Here is a 23,740-nt window from a genome sequence, read left to right as displayed (position 1 = left end):
ATGTTACTGTCTGGGATCTCCAGGAGCACATTGGCAAATATAGGCATAGTCTGTATTTGCACAATATATTGAACAAAATGTTGTTCTGAAGGACAACTCTTAATGGAGACTCCTAACGTTTAGAATATCTCAGGTGCCAGACTGACTCTAGAAAATTCTGTCAGATGGTGTCAGGTGGCTGCTGGCAGGTGGCGTCAGGTGGCTCTGTGGCGATCCTGTATGACCCTTGAAGGGAGGCAACAGGGCTGCATACAGGCACAATCCTTGTGCTCGGAAGTCCTTTCTTTCCTTGCACTTTGACACGGATCTGGAGCGTCGCTCCCAGTTTTCCAACAATTCCAAAACATTTTCACACTGTGTGCTAGGGATGATGTCTTCCCCCCCCCCAAAGATGAGAGGATTCAAGCTGTGCCATGACTGAAGGAAGCAAATGTCTGTTATGGAATCATACATGTGTCTCTGGGGCATGGGCTCCAATCATGACGTGAAGTTGTGTGAGAAATGTATCAGACGGCAGTTAGTGAGGAGGACTTACAAATCTACCTTGCTGAGAATAAAAGGATGCCTTCAAAATTGTGGTCTCAACACTCGCTCTAAGTCACATGTTTTCAAGTTAGTTGAAAATGCGACCAAGTGCAAGAAATTCATGAAAGAGTCCACCACTTGAAATCAGGGTGACACAACAGGCTCTTTTGCCATACTTGGTCTCAATACGCTGCATATTACACCGGTCGATGTCGACCTGCAGCAAATTGTGACCTTCGAAGAAGCCATCCTTCTGATTTTTCAGACACTGTTGGATCCTTCTGGTGTACCTTTGTGCCCCTCAGAGGCCTCCAGTCACTTTTTTGCTCGAAGGCCCTCCCTCTGTGCTGGCTACCCCTAGAGCCCTACTTACCAGCCTATACTGACACTGGTTCAGGCTGCCCCTGTGACTCTAAGATCCATGCAAGATATTGGATGAGGGAGCCAATCCTAAGCCTACGTCTTCCTATGTGAGTCTTATGTTTCTTGCTATAGCATTACCAGGATGCAGCCAGTATTACTACAGCCTGGAGACCCTGATGGCCCCGATTCTGATGCAGTCCAGATCCAGTAAAATGTTCTCCATGAAAAGGAGGCAGAGACACTGCTCCAACCTCCTCCTTCCTAAATCTTCCCCCAACCTCATTACTACGATATAAGACTTAATCTAGATTTAAAAAATGCCGGAGGGTAAGATCCCCCCCCCCCCCCACACCCCCGTTCCCACTGAGATCAAGCTGGACTCCTCACCTAGTCCACTAAAGGAAAAAAGTGCCTTTTATGCAGTAATAGTGCAGAGAGCTCCATTTTGGTCATAGATTTAAAATGCCTACAGTAAAAACCAAAGTCACTTTGCTGGCTGAAATACTCCAACCTGAGCTGTCTTCAGCCGAGCATTTGTTGCTGTTTGATACGGCACTTGCTGACATCCCACTTGGTCAAAACCATGCTCAGCTCCCCTGGTCAGCCAGCCTATTGCCAGGTGACACTAGCCGACCACGGGTGGTACTAATTTTCTAACACAAATACCCTACGTCTGAAGGCCTTTTGGTGCATGCATTGAGTAAGGTGGATCCTGATGCATTTCTACTGAACTGCCCAGACAGGGAATCAGTGTATTGGTGCATTTGCAAAAAGATGTTCTGGTCTGCCAGTCTTGGCCTAAGTTACCTTCTGGGCAGGTGCACCCATGCTTTGTGGGACATGGCTGTAAGACCTTGACAGTTGCCTTGGAAGACTTCTTGTTGTCTCTTGCATAATCGATTCAGGGTTGACAGAATGCAGCAATAAATGTATTGCATGAAGCCTGGACTTCACCGATTGGATAAACAGCAACATTATCAACACCAATGTAGTGCATAAAGGACAAGCTTGGATGTGGGCACATTAATTTTCTGGGGATGTCCGGGCATCACTAAAGGACATGCTCTTTGTCAATCTAGGCTTGAAGAAAAAGTTAACATAGAGGTTGAACCATTTAAGGATATCTTGCCACAGCATGAGCCTTGTTGCCAACCTGCCAATTCCACCAGCAGTAAAGAAAATTTAGAGGTTAGTCCAGAAGCCTAGTTTACCAGCAATGTCAACAGTCTCAGCTGGTGAAGCAGTTAGCTCAGCCTTTTTGAGGCAGAGGACGTGGAGGTGGTCACACTAGTTCCGTCCAGCAGGGGCCTCATTCAGCGGCTTTCTTCTCCGGTACTGCAGCAGCATCCAGTCTGCTTTGATTTGCCATCACAGACCCAGTGTCAGCCAGTAGGGTGCAGGATCTGATATGTCATCCGTGGCTCGAAATCCATCACATCAGTCTTATAGGTTTTGCAGATTATTCAGAGTGGCTATGCCATACCTTTAATTTTTTCCGCCTGTCTCGGCAGCCAAGTGGCATTCCATGGAGATTGAGCAGCAACAGCTGATTTACTTTGAGGTAATGGATGTCATCTTTGCAGCAAATACATCCTTCAACGAAATCAATTTACAATGGGCTCCAGAAGTTTGTGGTCTTGTGTGGGACCTATCAACTTGATCCTCTGCAGGACAAACTTTCTGATGAACTGTTTTGTCATTGACCCAGCAGGGTCTTAAGGTGGGCATAGTTAAGGATTACAAGTAAGGCATTTGGTCATTTTTATATTTGCCACATCAGTCTTCCCTTTTCTAGTCACCTGTTCACTTTCTGAAAGGTTTGATTCCCATGTTTACTCCAAAACATTCTGTCATCCTACATTCGGACCTGAAGTTGGTAACTATATTTCTCATGTACAAACAGTTTAAGCCAATGCATGGTTGTTTCCTATGACTCCTGGCAATCAAAACGGTCTTCTCATCTCATCACTTGTTCATGGTGCAGAAGGATAGAGGAGAGAGATAGACAAAGGGGATTCAGCTGACCTGACCAGAGGGAGGTGGTGACATGGGTAGGTGAAGGGAGTGTTCACATTACACACTAACTCTTTATTCTGCCATCCAGCAGTGCAGAGAGCCTGTCGGAGCCAAGATGAGGATATGCAGCTAGGTCTTTGTACCTGCCGCAACCTCCCTACCTGCACCGACTCAAAATTGATTTGAGCTGAGGGTTGAAAGGCCTGTAGCTGTGCCCCTACTGAACGCACAAGTGTCTGGTACACATTGATCTCAATATACAAAGATTTTACATGCTTTCAAAGAGACCTAATTCAAAATGATTAAAGTACAGTTTAAAGGAGAATGGAGCTGGTGAGACACTAAAGAGTACTCCCACCCAACGCTTTGAGTTGGTAGACTTCCATCCTCCCCTCCAATGCTGCCATTTGGATCTTAATCAGCTGATCAGGATGTTTGAACACCCAGGGTGAAGACCTCTTGCCCAGCTGACTTGAGCAGAACAGAAAAAAGACTTTACAAAGACGACTTTGCCCATCCTAGCCTAAAGTGAAAGACTACTTTGCTTCTTGCCATGATCTTCAGTTAGGTGCTGACAGGAGGGATATCGAGAATTCAATCTTGTGCTTTAACCCCATACTAAAATAGTGAAGGGTAGAATACAAAAGATTTATGGTCTGGCACATCGAAGTCTGACTAAATGGAACGATAACCTTAGTCAATGCACACAGAGTGTGGTCTTGGTCAGTAATTGACTTGAACGAGATCTCACCATTGTCTTAGCCCTTTTTAGGTCGAGCCTAGCGCAGCACGCATGTGCTGCTCTAGGAGAGGGCCTCTTGGAATCACTCCAGACTTTCTGAAAGCTAGTGCGTGTGGTTGTCACATTGTATTAGCCTTTGCGTGTTGCTTTCAAAAATGAAAGCACGCAAATTTCCAAAGGCAGGTGCATGTCCTACCTTTTCTGAAAAAATTTACTCCCACCGCATCCACCTTGCGGGAGTGAGCAGCGGCGCGCCATGTGCCATCTGTTGTGGATCATGTTTCTTATTAGTGCGGTCGCTTTCACTTTTGCGGCCGCGCTTGCTACATTTGTCACTTGCTACTTATCTGTATAGCTTGTCTTTCTGTGTGTCTGCCAGCGGCATGAAAACATGTCGCACTGCATTTGCTGACAGTGAATTTATCGTATATACTTTTGAACGGGTCGTCAGATATACCCTTATTCATGTTGGCTTGTTTTTTATTCCCTCCCGTGCCCTCACCACTGCCCTGCCTCCGCCGTGTTCTTCCCTTGTGTCTCCCACCCGTCTAGCCTAGTGCTTTGCTATGCCCCAGGACAGCATGGCACCTGCCCTAGAGCCTGTGGCGCTGCAGCCCTGAGACTGAAGTATAAGGCAGGATGTCTCTTATGCTGCGAAACCGAGGGAAGGGCAGACAGCTAAAGTGGCCTTCTTGCATGGGTATTGCTGACTGGAAGAAATGTAAATGTGCACAACTGGTCAATCTGCATTTGTGATGGGAGCTGGGAACCTGGCATTGGCTTTAATTAATGGAATAACTTGAAGCTGCCTGGTGACAGACATGTATTCTTTTTTAGAGCTATTGTAAGGGACCTAGCTACCAGCTAAGTTAGGCTGTGTGTATTGTTGTATTATAGTCTAAATGCTGATAAGGTCCCATAGGCGAGACCTATTGGCTATGCCAATGCTTAGTTTAAAGCTTTTACAGAATTTTGTAACATAACAAGTCAACTTAAACTGCAAACAAGCCTGTTGTGGACATCTTCAGTAAAGGACCAACTGATTTAAAATACTATATTGTCCTACCCTTCACAAGAATGGTATAACCAGCTTAAACCACTAGATGGAGCATCCAGAGACACTCCTTCCAGACAGCTATGTAACATAAAAATTGACATTAACACCTGATCCTCTATTTTTTACTCAGCACACCATGGTATGGATTGATTTCCTGCACTCACAATGATTCGAAGAAGGCCAAAATCCTATATGGTAGGAAGCTCACCATTTCATCCTCAATTCATCTCAAGGCGCAAATTTCGCTCTCATGACCACAGCAAAGTCATGATCCAGGCCTCTGATGAGAATCTATAAGTGTTTGACTTAGTTTCAGATGCTCTTGTACAAATAGAAAAATCCCAGATTAGGTACGTTCCTTCCTTTGTCTGTCCTCATTTGACCAGTGTTAATATTCACCCTCGATTCCTGTCATACGTCTCCAATCAACTCACCCCTACAGAGCCCTCCCATACCACATTTTCACTCTTCTACCTCCAATCAAAAATTAATAATTTCCTAACAATGAGACTAAACACCTATCTGATCCAAACCCAGTTAAAACCCAGGCACCAACATCTAGTCCAAAATTAACACCCTAATTTGTTCAATGGGATTACATCACATGGTCAGACACAAAGATCTCTGCCTTGGGAAACATGATTAACCATCAACCAAGCCGACCCTCCTCAATGACACAAAGATCAGATCATACAATTAAGAATCCTTGTGACAGGGGAACCGCCAGGTCCCAATCTAGAAACCCATTGAGGGCCTTCGAAAAGAGTGGGACACTAAAATGGGCAATAAAACCAACCAAGAGGGCTCCCCTAGGTGATAGGAGCAGAGAGAGAGAGAAAAATGCAAACTAGTCACACAACAATCTGTCAGAAATTAAAAAGTTTAGCTGTCTCAAGCGTTACACATTTCCCTTCTCCTTAAAGTAATTTTTACGTAATTGTTGATCTGCAATGAAAGCTAGAATAGATAAAAGTTAATTACCATCTGTCTACATAGAACTGACAATTCTGAAAGATACTTCTTTTTTTCAAACCTATTTTTATTGGCATTTAGGATAATCAACTTCGCGTATGACAGCTTGTAACTTTACACTTGGTACAAATTACCTTGATGCATCATTGTAAAATACGATCGATTTACACAGTATGTTTCACACTATATTTCCTCTTTTCGCGGTCTATCATTGTATGTATGGATTCCATCATAAGGGTAATTCCAGCTAGGTCTATTCAGTGAGGTCTGATGTACCAAAGTGAGTCGTGGTGCAGTAACTAATTTGTTATCTTATTAATATATGCAGTTCAACTTGAAGAGGGGAGCTGCTAAATGGTCGTGTCCTAAAGATATGAATCAATGATGTATTATACATTTAAACATAAGCCATGAACTATGCATTGTGGTGCATTACAATAACTATCAGTCTGGGGGGGGGGGGGTATAAAAGAATTACGTCGTTGGGGGAAAGTAGGCAGCCTGGGAGACAGGTAGGAACACTGCCCTTCAGTCCCGAATAGTAGCCTACTACGTGATATAGAGGCCAAGTACTCACAAGTGTGCTCAGTTCGAAGCTTCACGGTGTAGCACCTAGGGGCGAGGGGGCCAAGGTTGTGTGGGGTCTAGTCTTTCCTCTTCTCAGTTTGGAAGTTCAGGTTCCCTGTCTGAACCCAAGCTCATTTCCACTGCCCCTGATTGGGGTTGGTATCACTCAGGGTGTTCCCACATGTCCAGCACCCCTTTCCAGAGGTCTGCCAGGGGGTGTCTCCGAATATCTCCTGCTTCTTCTCTAGCTAGGGCCCTCCCCTCGGCTTCCGCCCAGTGTGTCGCGTTTCCAGTCATCTATTGTGGGACCCCTTGCCAGTTTCCAGGTGAGTGCCATTCTTCTCTTGGCCAGAACTAACGCTAGGTCCACAAATCTGGTACCTACTTTTTGTCTGGGCGGTCATGCGAAAAGACCCAATATGCATGTTTCTATTGTGTGGGCAAGTGCATGTCCCACCACTGCCCACGTTGACTCCAAGACCTCATCCCAGAATTTAGGTACAACAGCACAATCCTATGTCATGTGGATAAAATCTGTGTCCACAAACGCATCTTTGGCAGTTCATCATGTCTCTGCCATATACCACCCTTATCCTGTGCTGTCATGTACGTCAAATGTGTGTAATTGAGTTGTATGTATTTCATTCCGGTGCTGCCGGAAATTTTTTTTATGATACACCAGGATTTTGTTCCATTCAGCATCTGAAATGCCTGATAGCCTCTTGAATGTTCGCACTAAGGCTGCATACTGCAGGAAATGCCCTGACTGCAATCCAGTATTGTCGATCAGGTCCTCCAGTGATGACAGGACTGACTGCTGATAGCAATTCTAAGAGATACGTCTAACCACATATTCTCCACCTTTTGAATATTCCCCAGGTGTGGGAATTCTTCAGCAGTACCCCTACGTGCAGTCCCATATAATCCACAAACCATGTGCTGAAATCAGTTCCTTTCTTTGCGCGCCACCAGACGTCTTTTCACTTTGAGATCGTTTTGCCAAGAATATATTTTTTTTATAATGCTAGCTAAAATATTACCCCTAGAACAGGCTTCAAACCATTTAGGGACTGTTGTAACCAAATGTCTGTGACACAGCCCAATCTGGTTTTCCTATGGTGATTGGAATCGGAACATGACTCCAAGACCTACAGTGACTGCATGTTGATGAATCCCAAGGCCATCTGGCAACGTGAAACCAAATTCTACGCCGCCAAGCAGCAGAAAAAACTCCATGACGTGACCAGTTGAGATTGAAGGGGAAGATCCTGGTCTCGCTCCCAAAGTTGTTCCTGTGGTGTGTCTTCATCACACTCGGTCTTCTGGTAAGTTGAAGAAGAAAGAAAAGCCTAAGCGGTACCCTGCTCTTTCCTGGCACTCTCAAACACCAGAGAATGTGCAAGGGCATCAACACTGTCTTGCACTCAAAGCTGATCCCCTTAATAGACGATTCCAATGTTTGTTCCAAGCCAACCTTATTTTCCGGGCCTTTTGACAAAGCCGCATTAAAGCAAAAACTTCAGTGAAGTCATCCTGCACCTATTTGGCTTGGTACCAGCTCCCTTTGGTGTGTCTGCAGGCCCCAATGATCTGCAAGAACCTCCATCTGGGACTCTGCTGGCGAGTCCTCCATCGGCAACAGTTGGACCCTCTGGACCCCCTACTGACTCCAGTCCAGCTTTGATGCAGACTCCAATACTGGTGCCGCAGTCCTAGCCTAATCCTGGCGCATCGATGCTCAATTATATAGTCTGCAGTGCTTCAACATTGACCGATTCTGTTCCCTGATCTAACTGGGCCGATACCCTGCCCTTGCTTCACGGAAGGGCCCACACACTACATGCATTATTGAGAATGGTATGAAGATCTCCAGGAAGCCAGTGGCCCGGAAACTTCACCAGACAATTGATTTACTTCTCGCTCTTCTTGGGGCCTGGGTGAAACCCTGTTCTGGACCTCCTGTGAAAAGGTAAATTACACTACATCTTTGCCCTATCCTGGGGGATCCTGATATTTTTTGACTCACCGTTCCATGCCTGAGAGCCTTGTTGTGCAGGTCCCAGCAAGTAAGGTCAATCCAAATGCGTTTGACCACTCCAATAGTCTTGGAATTTAAGCACTTTGAAACATTTGGGAAACAAGTGTTTTTATCCATAAGTTTGGTGATTGACAGCTGTCTCCTGGAAGGGAAACAGCCTTTACAATACTGCATTTGCCACACAATGCCTTTACCACACATCCTTTACCATGCAATGCTTTTACCACATATTGCCTTTACCACGCAGGTCTTTACCAAGTATATGCCTTACACACGAAACCGTATATATCAGGTAAGTGTGTTTGTAGGAGTAAGGGCATGTTTAGGGGTGGGTAAGCGTATTGGGTGGTAAGTTTTTTTAGGTTATGGGGTGGGTGAGTTTAGGGGTATGGGGTTAAGGATATATACTTACTACCCACAACCCTTACACATCCCTAAGCCTTGAAAACGCCTTTACCCACCCCTAAACACGCCATACATGTGTGTGATTTGTGAAGTTGGGGATGAGAAAAAGGGGGGTCCCTAAACGCTTTTTCCCCATGCAATGCCTATGGGGAATTTTGTTGTTTTTAGACACAACTACAGCCTAACCCTCTGAAAGGATGTTTGCCAAATTTTGCAGAAAGGTGGATCCCGGTCTAGAAAGAGACTTTTTGTAATTTTGTGTACATCTGTAAAGTAGTTTAGGAGTTATTAAAGAAAGAAATAGATCAATATCTAGGAACACTGATCCTCTGTAGATCCACAGGTACCCTTTAATGGATCTTACTTGCTTTGGGAAAAGGCAAACCCGTTCTTGGAGCTCTTTAAACATCGTAGGAAAACATCACGCTCTTTGGGTCTGGTCGCTCCTCCACGTCAGCCCCACCACCAATTGCATACCCTCCTTGGCTTGACTTTGAATACAGGTGGCAGATGCAGCCTGTCCAGCAAACTCCTCACCCCTTATGTGCCATGGCCGCTGTATCCATAGGCCACGTGGAAACCAGGGGCAGCGTTCAGCCCATTCTTCAGCCCGTCTGCTTACCACAGCCTCGAAACCTCCTAATGTGTCCTTCACTTAACACAGCCACCCTGAGGCAGAATCCAGCACTTTCTACCGGGTTGGCAGGCGGTGACTTTGGACACATAGGTCCTACCGATTGTTCAGCGGGTTCATGCCCTTCCATTCATTGCGTCCCAATGTGCAACCACCATCCCTAGAACTGTTGACCGAGGATCATCTGTCCCTTTTGCAGCAGGAAGTGCAGATGTTTCTGTTCACATAAGCTATAGAGAGGAGTGCCAGTTCTGGACTGAGTACTTTGTCCTATTTTAGACCGTAACCCTCTCAATGCCTTCCTGCAGAAGGAAATATTCAAGATGCTCAACCTGGCCAGGTCTTGAGTGCCTTCAACCCTGCCACTGGATGGCAGCATTGGATCTGCAGGATGCTCATTATCATGCCCCTGTTCTGTCTGGCCACAGGCGCTACCTGCAGTTCATGGTGAGGCCTTAGCATTTCCAGTTTGCTGTGCTCCCCTGCCACCTCACTAGTGTCCCTGAGGTGTCACGAAAGTGATGGTGGCGGTTAAAGTGCATATTTGGACGTCAGGGGTCCCAGTCATCCTCTTCCTTGATAACTGGCTCTTGAAAGCAGGCTCGCCCCAGGGAGTCGTCATCCACCTCTAGACCTCTGTCTCTAGACTACGGCGAACCTTGGGGAGGTTCACTATCCGCATGCCAACGTCTCGTTCACAGATGTTCCCTTTCATCTGGGCCGTTCTGAACATGGTGCAGTGTAAGCTTTCCACCAGGAACAGAGAGTCCAGGACATGTTGGCTATGATCCTGATGTTTCATCCTCTGTCTTGCAGCTCAGTGAGGATGACTCTGAGACTTCGATTAGTGATGGCCTCCTGCATCCTGTTGGTCAAGCACGCCAGGTGTCACATGTAGGCTTTGCTTTAGGATCTGAAATCCCAGTGAGTACAGCATAATGGGGACCTTTCAGATTACGTCCACAATTTGAAGGGAACTGCGAATGATCTGCAGTGGTGCACAAAGTATTGAAGATTAGGAACATGAAGGCCCAAGTCGTCCTAGTGGCACTGAATTGGGTAAGGGGAGTTTGGGATCTAAAACGCCTGGGCAATGAACATCTGTCCTTTGTCTGCCACCTCAGACTGATATTCTGTCACAGCAGCAGGGCACAGTTCTGCATCCCAGCCTGCACAGTTTTCAGTCTCTAAGCTTTGAGATTGAATTTTAGCAATTGACTGCTTTTGACCTACCACCTAAGGTTGCTGGTGTCATCTTGGCAGCCCATTACATAATCTGTACACTCATGCTGTTGAGAGAGATTTGTTAGTTGGTGTACTAACAACCAGATTGACCCACCTCACATCAAGCTGTCCAACGAGGTGATGTTTTCATTCTTTAGCCGAGCAAGGCCTTGGGCACAGTTGAAGGGTACTTGTTGGCTTTGTATGCGTTTGCTCAATCAGCCTTCTTTTATCTCAGTCACCTGTTGTGATGCGTTTCTTGAAAGGTTTACAAAATGTAGTTGCTCCACTGGAACGTGAGTTTGGTACTTTAGTTTCTTATATGCACTTTGGTTGAAGTTCTGCATAGCTGTACCCTAGGGTACTTCTCCTGCCCCTCAAGACAATCTTTCTTGTTGCTATAACATTGGCTTGGTGGGTGAGTGAGCTACACACCCTCTGTCAGCCTGCCATACACCAGTTTTTACCCAGACAAAACTGGTCCTTAAAAACGTGGGCCTCCTTCCTCTCGAAAGTGATAATGCCATTTCACATCAGGCAAAATATCACTGATGACCATCTTCACTCCACCTCGCCCGTCTGAGGAAGAGAAGCTTAATTTTCTGGGTCCTTTAAGAGTTCTTCGCTTTTACATTGGTCGTACCAGAGAACATTGTGTGGATGAACAGCACTTTGTGGATTCGCTGGAGCAAAGAAGGGCAAGTGCATTGCAGAAGAGGACCCACTGTGAATCATGCTCTGCATTACAGTCTGCAATTGGCCTATTGGCATTGACTAAGAAGTAACCCAGAGAAGGTTTGCCAACTCATTACACCAGAACCAATACTGCTACCACTGTGTTGCCATGCGGAGAGCCTGTTCTGGATAATTACCAGGCTACTACATGGTCATTAGTACATACGTTCACGAACCACTACTGTCAGAATAGCCAATTATTTCAATATGGGCATTTTCCCACACAGTCCTGCAGGACCTATTGGTTAGAGCCAACTTATTGGCATACCCCAACAGCCCCTCCACTGGGCATACTGCTTTGGTATAGTTTTAACAGGTAAGGATTCTGCTGTTAGAAATGCAAGTTACTTACTTTTGATAACTCTTTCTGGTAGACACTCCATCTAACAGCAGTTTACTCACCAACCCTCCAATCCTCCTCATTCTGTGAACTGGACTCTTTTCAACCTAAAAAGGTCAAGTTTAGAGATCTGCAAACTAGTCCAAACCATTCTGTTACTGGTTTCTGCATCTGGGGGGCGTGGACAGCCTTGAAAGTAACTGATGTCAGCGCGCATGGGTAGTGCTTATATGCAACTCTGCTTGTCTCTGCCATCTTTTACCGATGTTGATGCAGAGCGGCATGATGGCACCTATCTGCACGCAGAAGTACTGGAAAGTTTCCTGGTCCATTTTGAGACCTGAGGTATATTCAAAATGTGAAGTCTGTGGTTTGAGTACCTACCAGAAAGCGCATTACCGAAGGTAAGTAACTTGTTCATTAGCGGACAGTGTGGTAGTCATACACAAGGACACTCTCAATTACAGAAACATCCTAATAGAACAATACTCAATGATTGAATGTCCATCAGTAGAAATACAATTGATCGACCCCAATCCAATTAAGCTTCTTCTTATCTACCACCAGCAGAAACAACACAACCTTTGCTTAACAATTAATTTTAATTGAATTCTTTACTGAAACAAAATCAGTGGGCACAGCAACATTTATGTCTGAAATTTTAACCTGTACCGGGGCAACCAGAAACTCACAACTAGTCTCTTTGGCATTCTTGGACAACAATACTCTTTCTCATAGTTGCACTTAACCCACACAAGCAAAAGGCTCTACATTGGATCTTTTTACTGTAAAAGAAAAACTGAAGCTAGATTTGTTCATGCCAGTGCTGCTTTGATCACTCACTCCTCCTTTTCTCGCTGAACTAGACTAAAACTAACCTGGACAACTAAATAGACCTATGTACTTAGTAAGAAACATATGGGGCCCTCTTCCACAGAAGGATTGTTTGCAATATACGACAACCATTTAATACTAGAAGTAACTTGACTTAAAGCACAAAACACGTAAACCATGGTGGAATCTTGAGTGAGATGGTTCCTAAAACTTAGAAAAATCCAACAACAATGAGCTGTATGGTTCTAGAAGATGAGAAAAGCCTTCAAACCACTGAACAAAGATGGATTCAAAACCCTTCTCCAGTGAACCTGTCTCTACTTTATCAAAAAAAAATTAGCTACAAAAAAGCACTTTCAAAACCATATCTTGTATTTCAAAGGTAGAAGTTGACCCCGCTAAAAATCTCCCAAAAACTATTTGAAACTGCATCTACATGGAACCACTCGGCTCCATCCGGACAATATATTTATTTCCACGTGGCTTACACGCAACTGGACTTAAGAATATGGTCTCCAAAGGACATCTGTGTTCTCTCAATTTCTTAGACAATCAGTCATGGAAGCATAAGCTGATAAAAATGAAACTCCTCCTCACCTCATCCCCCAGTTACAACATATAGATGCAAAGATGGCTAAAAGAGAGATGTGGTCTTAACAGCAACCTGAACACAGTCAACCATTTGCTCTCCATCCTGGACAAGCACTTGATTTGTCTTGTGAAGGGAGCACAGTTTCATCTTGCTCTCCTTTATAGGTATCAAACAGTTGATCAGAGCTTTATTTCAGACATTCTGGTCTGGCTCCGTACTGCAAAGAGAGTAATATTGTATCTACTTAGTATTCTGGATTCCCAAATTAAACCTGGCCTCCCTCAAAACCACATTACACCCAGTCTGACTGGTCTCTGGATCAAGAAAATTAAATATTATGTCTCCTATTCTAATCTCTTTGAAATGGATCCTCTTCTAAGCAAGTAATGGGTTCAGTTGTGCACCACTCATTGGGCACGGCAGAAAGGCACACCAAATTGTCTTACTAGGAAACCGGTCTCAGTAGTTCTACCACCGAGGAGATCTAAAACTTTCCTCCTCGAAACTCCAGCTATGAATGGCTAAAACTCTGAAGTAGTCCTTCTCGGGTAGTGCTCCCAGGATATGGACTTCTACCCCTTCTTATATGAGGACAGTAACTTTGTGTTAGACATTTAAAAAGGAAACATGTTATTCAAACACTAACACCAAGGAATCTATAGGCACCTAGAAATCTCATTCCAACAACCTATCAGCCAGTCATGTTAACCTATCTACTTTTCTCAGTTAAATCCTCAAAATTGTGATCATGACACCTTCAGGTTCGCTGTATGTTTTATATATCAATATTGTGTACCTAAAGCTGGTCCTATTGCTCATCCTATGCTGAATTCCCTTTTAATGATGTAATCTCCCCTAATTCATTGTTAACTGTCTAATCCCATGTAAAGCAGTGTAAGACTCCGTTTTTATAAATCTATAAACGCTACAGGGAAATTTCAGCCCCTTGGAATATTCACCATTCTGATGAACTCGGCTCTTCTCTCTTGTTTCTTGTTTGAAATTCTGATACATATGCCATGTAAATCCTGTATGGGAGTACATTTGTAAAGAGGCATGTTTTTCTTTCTTAGGAAGATGTGGTGAAGCTGACAGAGAAGTGTCTAAATAACTCTGTAGAGAGCCCAGTGGCGACCTCTGTGCGTCTTCCTGCTGACATAAAGAGCAATATTCTAAAGGCTCAGGTGGAAGCGAGCCACAAGGTAAGTGCTATTTCAGAGTGGCAGGACTTTTTTTAATAGACAGTAATTCCATTCAAGGAATTGCTCTGCGCTGTACACCAGGAATGAGTACACAATCATTTGGAACATGAACTGAGAGGCACAGCCAGTGGTATGGTAATATAATGCACAATGACTGGGGTAGTGCAAGTACCTGAAAGCGACAGAGTGGCTTCTGTCATGTGGTGAAAAAGAGGCAGAGGAGAGAACTAGATGTTGATCTGATGTGAAAAAACGCTAATACGCTACCAATTATCCAAGCAAAATCTGCTTGGAATACTTCTGAAGAATTCAATAGGAGCATTTGGGGTACAACAGGGATGCACTAAGCTGGCATTACTTGTAGGAGTAAGCAAAGGTTTTCCTCACTTAGTACACATTTCTCGTAATAACGATAGGTTTACGTGTGCTACTCAAGTGACTTTTGCATTGAAGTTTATTGCAAGATTCATGAATTCACCATCTCACAGCTTTCCATTGTGATTGTCCGGTCTAGTAATGAGGTATAACCATGAGAGGTAAGCACAGATGCCAAGAAAATAAACATCCAGTTTCTGTGAGTGGTGCATTGACTGTTGCGTAATACAGTTTCTGTTCTTGCATAAACAGCGTTTTCGCACAAGTGCAAACTATGTGGTCATAGCCCTAAGAAAATCAGAATAATTACACCATCGAGTATCAGTATAAAAATGACACACATGCCATAGTTGTTGCTATTGTCACTCTATTTTTCTTTAATCCAAAGACTTGGTTGCCTTCCCAGCTACAATGCTCTTTATTTTGAGGGTCGTTGTTGAGTTTGATCTCTCCTAGAAGTACAAAGCTGGTTCCGCTGATGTCACATAGCATGCCACACACTCCCTCTCAGCTGCTGTGTGTGGTTTTTCGATTTTCTCTGAACAGATTCTTCCATGTGGTTGCCTTGTTTAAATGAGTTGTTAAAATTTAATACCAACTCTGAAAATAGTTCTCTATTTTGCTCATCAGCTTCCAGAATGTATATGAAAAGAGCCTACTACTGTCCATTTCCTCCCTTCTAACAGGGGTTCACCACCTTTCCCTCCAGAGTCACCACCATAACTCTCCTCTTCTTCCCAAGTGTTCTTGGTCATTCGACCTGGGCCAGAGCAGCGCCATGTTTTCTGGAATCTCATGAGCTGGGGGTCTCGTCTTCCTCTATACAGCACCTCAGATCAGTCAGCAAGGCATACTTCCTATCAGCATGTCACCTTAAGCTCACTGTGTTGGAAAAGGAGCAGATCATAATCTCTAAGGTAGCACCCCTGTGTTCAAGATGGGAGTAAGTGGTGAAACTCCTTTCTCCTCAGCTACTGCATCTGATTGACACTTAACTTAGAAGTTAAACCCAGCAGCTCCTGCTCTCTTGCTAATTTAACATCTGTAAGTGGTGCCCAGAATTGGAAGCATACTTTCCAGGGTGGTTTATTCCATTTTAAAGTTGGCTGCCAGAGCCTACTGTGTTGCATCAAACATGTTGGACTCATTGTCATGCTCACAAACCTCAGCATTGTAATGGTGATGGATTTTTTCTGATGATATAGATCTAGATTCAAAATGACAACGGCAAAATCTCTGCATAGATACCATGGTGGTGTCGGCCCAACACTGGGAGCTCTTGCACTGTGGCATTGATACAATTTGTTCTTTTAGGGACTGCCTCACTGTGGATCTTAGTTTATTTTAGTTGTAATACAATCAATACAGAATTAAATTGCTTCTAGACACAAGTTGCTTAGGCAGATGTAGACCTCTGGGCCTTCCTAATATTTCTTTTTTACTGGTCACAGGTGTTTCTAGTAGTTTAAAAAAAAAACGTTTAGCCACGGTCTGCTTTTGCAATTACCTTGGGGGATTCCTTCTCTGGATTGGATTGTAAACCCATAAAGAATTGCAGAAAGCTGATGTTTGTGGCTGGTCTGTGTCCTCCGCCTACAGGGTATCTATTTACCAGAATATGCCAGGCCATTCATTTAAATATCTTGAAAAGGGTTGGTACCGTATTCATTGTGCAAAGGGATCTGGTTCCACAGATTCTGACAGACCCGCAAGCACTAAAGTAGTGGAGAATTTGCCTTGGTTTCTGAATTAGGAACTTTTCCTTGAAGCATCAAGACTATATAATGAGCTAGTGTTTCATGTATGTTCCACTATTGATTGGCCTAGTAATAACTGAGATAATTTTTAGAATTTAAGATTTATTTTTATACTACATTTATTTCTGCCTTTCCATATTTTTTCCCTTCATGTTTTGATCTCGTTTTTCAAATGTTAAATGCAAGATTGGAGGTTAGTAGTTGCACTGTTTTTTTTTCTTCAGGTCTCAAGAGAGGACTCCATGTCTGGAGAGAAAAACACAAATGTCCATGATGCAGCAGCCAGGTAACACATCATTGTGGAACTCATTCCTTGAAAGTGTACAGAACTCTTCACATTATGTTTGGTCACTAATTTCATACATTGCATTATTGACTGCGCTGTTGAACTGTGTAATTATTTGCCGCTCATCAGATGACTCATCTAATTTCTGCTGGCGCTTTGCTTGGTTTATAGAAGGAGCTCTTTTTTTTATTTTTATTTTTTATGGTCAACGTGATGTCTTCTGGTGGGGTGGTAAGACTGAAACCCTGCAAGTTTGAATGTCTGATATGAACAATGTTAAGGTTAATACAAAAGGAACTGAATAAATTTTAGTAGTGAATTTCTTTTTCCTGCAAAATGGCTAAGTAACTTACTTTAAAGGCCCCTGTAATCAAACCCGAAAGCAGGAAGCGAAAAGCCATAGCAATTGAAAACTGTTAAATTACAAAAAAATAAAGAAAAAAGAAAAAAAAGGGAATGTGGGCAAAAAAGGAAACTGGTTGTGCCAGTTCTTTGTATGTTGCTGCCCTGAACAGATGGAGAATGAGGGGGGAGAAAGAATAGGGTACACACAGAGGCAAGAGTAGGTCTTTAAACAGTGGTAAATAATGTTGAATGAATGAGGCTTGTTGAAAGGCTGGCAAAGAAAAACTTTCATTTAGCAAGGGGAGGGGTGAGGCAAACATGGGTGAAGACCTACATGGCGTAGGAATAGTCTCCCCTCGCCTCCTAAAAATAATCAAATCAACTGAATACAATTGTTGCATTGGCATCGCTACAGTGTAGGAAGGAAATAATGTGTGTCTGACATGACCATTTAAAAAATACTTTTGTCAGATGGTCGGGGGTGGAGAGAGTCGGCCAAATGAGTCTTGAGGAGGTCGCTTAATGAGAGTGAAGGGCAAGGGAGGCTCAGCGGGTGGATAGCAGGTGAGATCAGGACTTGCAGACTGTGAATGAAATCAGGCGACTGAAAAATGACTTAAAGAGAAGTGGGAACGGAGAGCTTAAGGCAAGTGAAATGAATACACTGAAAGAGAGGGTGAGATCGGAGCATGGAGAGTGAGGAGGAGGGGGGTTGGGTAGGTGACATTGTTGCATTGTTTCTGCAGAGCTTTGTATTTCTTCAGCCCTTGTTCCATATTCTGTGTCACTCATTTATCATTGTGAAGCGCGCGTCCGAGCCCAGAGATCTTTTTAGCCCGAAGAATATCTGCTGCACTGGGAATGGTGTGGGTTCTGAAACACCAGGAGGGCTGTGTACGCGCGGCTCCGGGGACAGCTTGCATCATCTAGCGCTGCCAGACTTCAGCCCGCTCAGGTGACCTGAGCTTGGCAGCAATGCCTGCGAGTGAACCCGATGCAGCAGCGGCTCCCAACGGAAGCAGGGCTCCCACATCATTGTTTGTACTGGGCAGCAGGGCACTCAAACTATAGGCGTGGGGGCTCCCAAACGCTGACCTTACCTCCTGTCGCCCAGCAGAAGATCTCAAACATCCGATTGCTCCTATGGATGCCAACTCAAGCCAAGTGCAATATTCGAAAAAAATGCAGCTCCGGTTACCTTAGTGCAATGTGTCGGGGGCTCAGCAGTCCGGGCGATTTAGTCTTCGGGATGCTCCCCGGCCTCATGCGCAGCTCCGCTTCGTGGAACGAACGCGGGGAAGCCCTCAAGGCTGGGACCAATCCCAGCGCGGCACGGCAATGACGAGGCAGGGATCCCTGAAGGCTGAGACCAATCCTGGCACGGCAATTACAAGGCGGGAATCCTTGAAGGCTGAGACCAATCTCAGCGCGACACGGCAATGACGTCAGCGGACTCCGGGCCAGCACCGGTAAAGCGGAGGAGCGGGTGCGAGGGAGCGCAGCAGCAAAGCAGCGCGGCAGCAAAGTGAACGCGCGCTAATTAGAAACACATGTCTGCTGCGCATAACAGACACCACTGGGAAATGGGCGGTTACGTTTCTAGAAGCTGGGACATGCACACACCTTTCACCAATCCTATGGCATGCTACCTTTTTTACAAAGACGCACGCAAAAGCTGACGAAAACAAAAGCACATGCACAAGCGTGTGGTCGGGAAACAACCTTTACAACGCAACTATTACATCGCACTACACTTACAACGCAGGCATTACAACGGAACATCCTTTACAACGCATGACACTACAACGCATACCATTACAACGCATACCATTACAACGCATACCATTACAACGCATACCATTACAACGCATGACACTACATCGCATGTCACTACAACGCAAGCATTACAACGCATACCATTACAATGCATACCATTGGAGTTAGAATAGTCAAGTCAAGTCAAGTCAAGAAAGCTTTATTCGACGATTGTCATAAAAGCATACAAATACCATACATTTACAAGACAATACATTTTAAAATATTTTAGGATAGTTTAAAACAATAAATAAATAGAGATATTTACAGAATAATTGAGCAATTCACGGGAAGGAAAATTAATCAAGACAACATTTTGCTCCTAATCACCCATGCCCTGCCAAGAAACTTTGCAACAGATATATAAACAAGTGAAGTTTCAGCAGACCGTAAAATGCGAACTGCCACCTTGGTATTTCTAGTACCCAAGGTCCGGCACATTGGTTTAAGCCAGGTCTGTCGAGGGATTATATAGGAAGGGCATTGGAACAGAAAGTGATTAACAGATTCAATAGATGCAGTACAACCGGGACAATTAAGCACATTTTCTGTGGACCATCTAGATGTAAACTCTCTTACTGGGAGACTACCAACTCTGAACTGAAAATAAAGCTTCCTGTCCAAAGGACTGGTAATATCATCCCAAAAGGGTGCCAAGGAAATGGTGTCCTTAAAGTCCAAGAAGATGCCAGATAGTGAAAGCGGTGCTGTAGATCTGAAAACTCGGGATGCTACCATTTCCCAGTACAAGGCCTTCAGGACTTGTTTGGTGGGGAAGCAAGCATTTTGAGGATCCTCCCACAGGTTTTTTAAGCCCAGGTCCCGAAGCGACTCAAAGATCCTACGGAGCCACTTGATCTTTCTGTAAATGTCCAGTTTGATAATGTCCATGAGGCCAAGAGCAAAAAGCCTAAGTTCGGGGGTGACCCATAAACGCCGCCAGTATAGAATAGGGCGGAATGAGGCAATTAATGCTATCGGTCTCATACCAAGGTCATAGAACAGGGGACAAAGGGGAGTGCTCTGAGGTAGTCTAGTTAGATTTCGAAAGAAATTATTTTCAGAGGTAGATAACTTATGTACATTTTCAAATCCCCACAGCTCAACTCCATAAAGTGCAGCTCCAACCACTTTGGCATCATACACCCGAAGTGCAGGATCAATAGGTTTGGTCAGAGATTTAGCATGTTCTTTGCTTAAAGCACCAGAGAGTTGGGAGTGCTTAAGAGATGCCAGGTTTACCTGCTTTTTCCAACCCAGATCATGCTGAATACAAATGCCCAGATAAGTAAAATCTTGGACCTGGTCCAGTAACAAATTATTCATAAATATCTTACATTTAGTAGATTTTGGCTGATTAAAAGACATGAATTTGGATTTTAAAACATTAATTTCGAGCCCACGGGCTAGACAGAACTCCTCGAACAAACCTAAGGACCTCTGTAGGCCGCTCGGGGTTTTAGAAATTATAAGGCAATCGTCGGCGAACATTAAAATAGGGAGTTAGAATAGTAATTTTTACCCCTATACTATCCAATACTTACCTTAAATGCAATGTAACAGTATGCGTTGTAATGGTATGCGTTGTAAAGGTAGTATGTGATGTAATGGAATGCGTTGTAAAGGTAGTTTTTTTAAATACGTTGTAGTGTCATGCGATGTAATGGAATGCGTTGTAGTGGATGTTGCGATGTAAAAAATGCGTTGTAAGTGCATGCGTTGTAAAAGTATGCGTTGTAACGTCATACATCCGTTTGGTCAGCTTTCAGAACCCCCTACATGAGGTCTCTCGCTGCGCGAGCAGTGCTCTGTACTGCAACGCTAGGCGCGAGACCTAAAAACCGCACTGATTTGACATAGTTTTGTGCAAGCTCCTCCAAAATGGGCTTCATTCCACAGAGCACTCTCAGCCTGGTCATTGTAACCAGTTGGACAGATAAAGGAAAATATGTCCTTTCTGGTTGCATGGCAGGAGGAAGGCGAGGGTGTGCTTATCTTGGTGACTTGTGCCCTTGGGAGACCTTCATCTCCTCCAGCAGGCCTGTCATGAGTTCGCGCTTGGACCTGGTCAACTCTTGCATAATGCTGGACTGGCTGAAATAGCCAGGGGGCCTGGTAAACTTACCTTGCAGTACCCAGTCCTTTTCAAATGCTTGGGTTTCAGGTAGGCACTTGATTGCACTGCTGTACAGGGCGATGTGAGTGGATGCAGCAGGGATGCCGCCTCGGACCCGCGCAGCCTGGGACCTGGATTTGGACATCTTGTTGGATGAAGGGGACTGGCCTCAAATCAACAAACTAACCCACACAATCTTTTGTAATGCCCACTTTAAGCTGGTGCACTACAACTTCCTTCACAGGACTTAGTTTATACCCAGACACATGCATTGCACGGCACCGGCCTGCCTGGTTAGTTGCCCTCGCTGTGGCTCTAGTGGAGCTGGCTTTTTACATTTAGCATGAGAGTGCTGTCTGGTACAAGAATACTGGAGGCACATGGTCATAGACCTAACAAGGACCACATGTTTGAATTTGTCCCTTTGTCCTCAGTGTTGCCTCTTGGGTAGCGTTTAGTGCCCAAAGTGTAGGAAGCTTGCATATAAAGTTTTGAAGCTCATATTGGTCTTAGCAAGACATAGGGTTGCTGTCACATGAGTGGGACAAAGAGCCCCTGAGATGACACATTGGCACAAAGGTGCATTGGAATGGACTTTGGCAGAAGAGACCCACATGAAACTCAACAGACCAACTCAATCATGACTTACCTGACTGGAGGGTCCTGTGTGACACTCTCTTAGATACCAACTCAGAATGTAACCTCAAGAGGCATTGACAGCCCAGACGACGGAGGGGAGTGACACACTGACCGGGATCCCATTCCCATAGAGTTTGAGATGTGGCTCCTGGAAAGCATACAGTGTGTATACGGTTGTTCCTTGGGGGTTGCTGCTTGCCTGCTGAGTAAAGCATTGTTTTTCATAATGGTGGACCTGTGTGGCATGAACCCTGATTAATTGTGATGAATTAGTCATGATGGCCAGTGTCAATCTATTAGGAAGCACTTTGGCTAGTATCTTTGTCTCACTGTTTCAGGTGGTAAGAAGTACAATCCTCCTTTGACTTCTCCTCTTTTTGCTGAGGACTTTAGTGGCTGGCCTCATGTCTACAAATAAGATTACCACTTAATGAGATTCTAGGAACAAGTTCCACATTGACTTTTATGTTGTTCTGCTTTTTTAATGAAATTTTATAATAAGTGCATTAGATTGGGTTTGGGTGCTTTCCCCGGTTGTAATGGTGAGATAAAAAGTTTGGTTTTAAAACAGTTCAACAAGGTTTGATAATGCAGTTATCTGAAAGAGACCATTAGTTATAGATTCTTTCCCTTTAGAATTTTTTCATCTGCAGTACCTCTGCGCGTCGAAAGGTGCCGTTGGTCGGGCTCTGCGTTCATTGTTGGCGTCATGGTTGCCGGAATGATGTTGTGGTAGCTACCTAGATGCCGCCCTCGTCCGCTGACGCCCGTTCTTTTTTTTTCAGCGCCAGCCAGTGCAGATCCAGAAAGAGCGGTATCTCAAGTCACTTTTTGGTGACTTTTGTTGACACCGTTTACTCCTGGTGCACGTTAGGGATGCCCGGTTTTAAGGCTTGCGGTTCCTGCTGAAAACTGATGTCGGTGACGTATCCACACCACGTGTACCTGTGGAGCCCGGAACTCGACCACGATCCCAAGTCGTGTTCCGACATATGGACCATGAATCGGAAATCTTTGCGGGAGTGGTCCCGAAAGCTTCTCAAGGCCTGGCCGTCTGCTCTGCGCCGTTCGAGGTCCTGGTCGCACAGGAGGTTGAGGGACCGGTTGCGGAGCCACCACCACCACTCGTCTCCTCTGGTAAGTCGAAGCAGAAGAAGAAGTCAAAAAAGCATCATCGCTCTTCGACTTCCCCCTGTCCATCGGCCGACCCGATGAGGGATGCGGGTGGTTCCCCTCCCACTGCTCCACTAATGGAGCCCAAAGGGTCGGCTTGGAGTTTCTCTTCCTTTCTGGGACCCAGAGCGACCCATGCCAAGCTTCGAACTTTTTACGAAGCAATGCATTCCATCTTTTGGCAGCCCGACTCCGCTGGCGTGCCTTCGGGCCCCGTGGACTCAGCTGGGGGCCCTGGGCCTTCGACACCAGTGTTTTCGGCCTCGGCACCGCAGGGTCCCTTTGGATCAAGGCATGAATCCGGATCGATGCCGGTCGACCTCATAGCACCTCCACCAGTGCAGATTCCACCAGCACCACGCCCGCAGCAGACGCCAGTTGTGTCCCCAGCAGGTGTCGACCCCGGCCTCCACCCCGACGTGGATACTGAGCCAGACTGACGTTGGATCGGCCCTGATGGGTACTTTTGTTCTACCCTGGATCTTTCAGGCGAGATTGGCAACCAGAGGAGGGTGAGGAGGCCTGGGAAGGGTCTGTATACCCTTCAACTGACCAGTTTGAGTATGATCCGGATTGGAGAGAGGAGTTTGGGGATGCCAGTGGTCTGGATTCCTCCCCAGACCTTGGCATGTTGTCTGCTCCTACCGTGGCTACGGAGGAGGGAACTTCTTACACAGTGGTGTTGCCTAGGGCTGCCGAGGCTCTCAACCTCGCGCTACCCATGGTGGCGGTCAGGAGTAACCTCCTGACAGAGGTACTTCAACCGGCAGCAAGCTCTTTGGAGCCCTGCTGCCGTTTAATGAAGCCCTAACAGACATCCTTTTGGGCACCTGGACCAGGCCCAACACAGGTGCTCCTGTAGATAGGATGATTGCCCGACGCCACCGCACGGCTCCGGGTGACTCCACTTTCCTCTCCCAACACCCCACCCCTGGGAGCTTGGTGGTCCAAGCCTCGAAGTCCAAAGGCGCATTCCCTAACGCTCCAC

The 23,740-nt window shown here is 45.2% G+C and overlaps 1 protein-coding gene across 2 annotated transcripts in view; it reads left to right on the top strand.

The window, feature by feature from the left end:
* Window positions 1-23,740, top strand: part of EPB41L5 (erythrocyte membrane protein band 4.1 like 5) — an 851,839-nt gene that overhangs the window by 638,788 nt on the left and 189,311 nt on the right. For both annotated transcript variants that reach the window (XM_085645978.1, XM_085645979.1), the window contains exons 19-20: window positions 14,118-14,246; window positions 16,603-16,664. In XM_085645978.1, coding sequence (XP_085502104.1) covers window positions 14,118-14,246; window positions 16,603-16,664 — 191 coding nt within the window. The remainder of the gene's footprint in view (window positions 1-14,117; window positions 14,247-16,602; window positions 16,665-23,740) is intronic.

The sequence above is a fragment of the Triturus cristatus genome, chromosome 3_1 (genome assembly GCF_964204655.1).
Source record: "Triturus cristatus chromosome 3_1, aTriCri1.1, whole genome shotgun sequence".
NCBI classification, from domain to species: domain Eukaryota; kingdom Metazoa; phylum Chordata; class Amphibia; order Caudata; family Salamandridae; genus Triturus; species Triturus cristatus.
The sequence above is the reverse complement of the archived record's forward strand: the minus strand, read 5'-3'. Positions and strand labels throughout refer to the sequence as shown.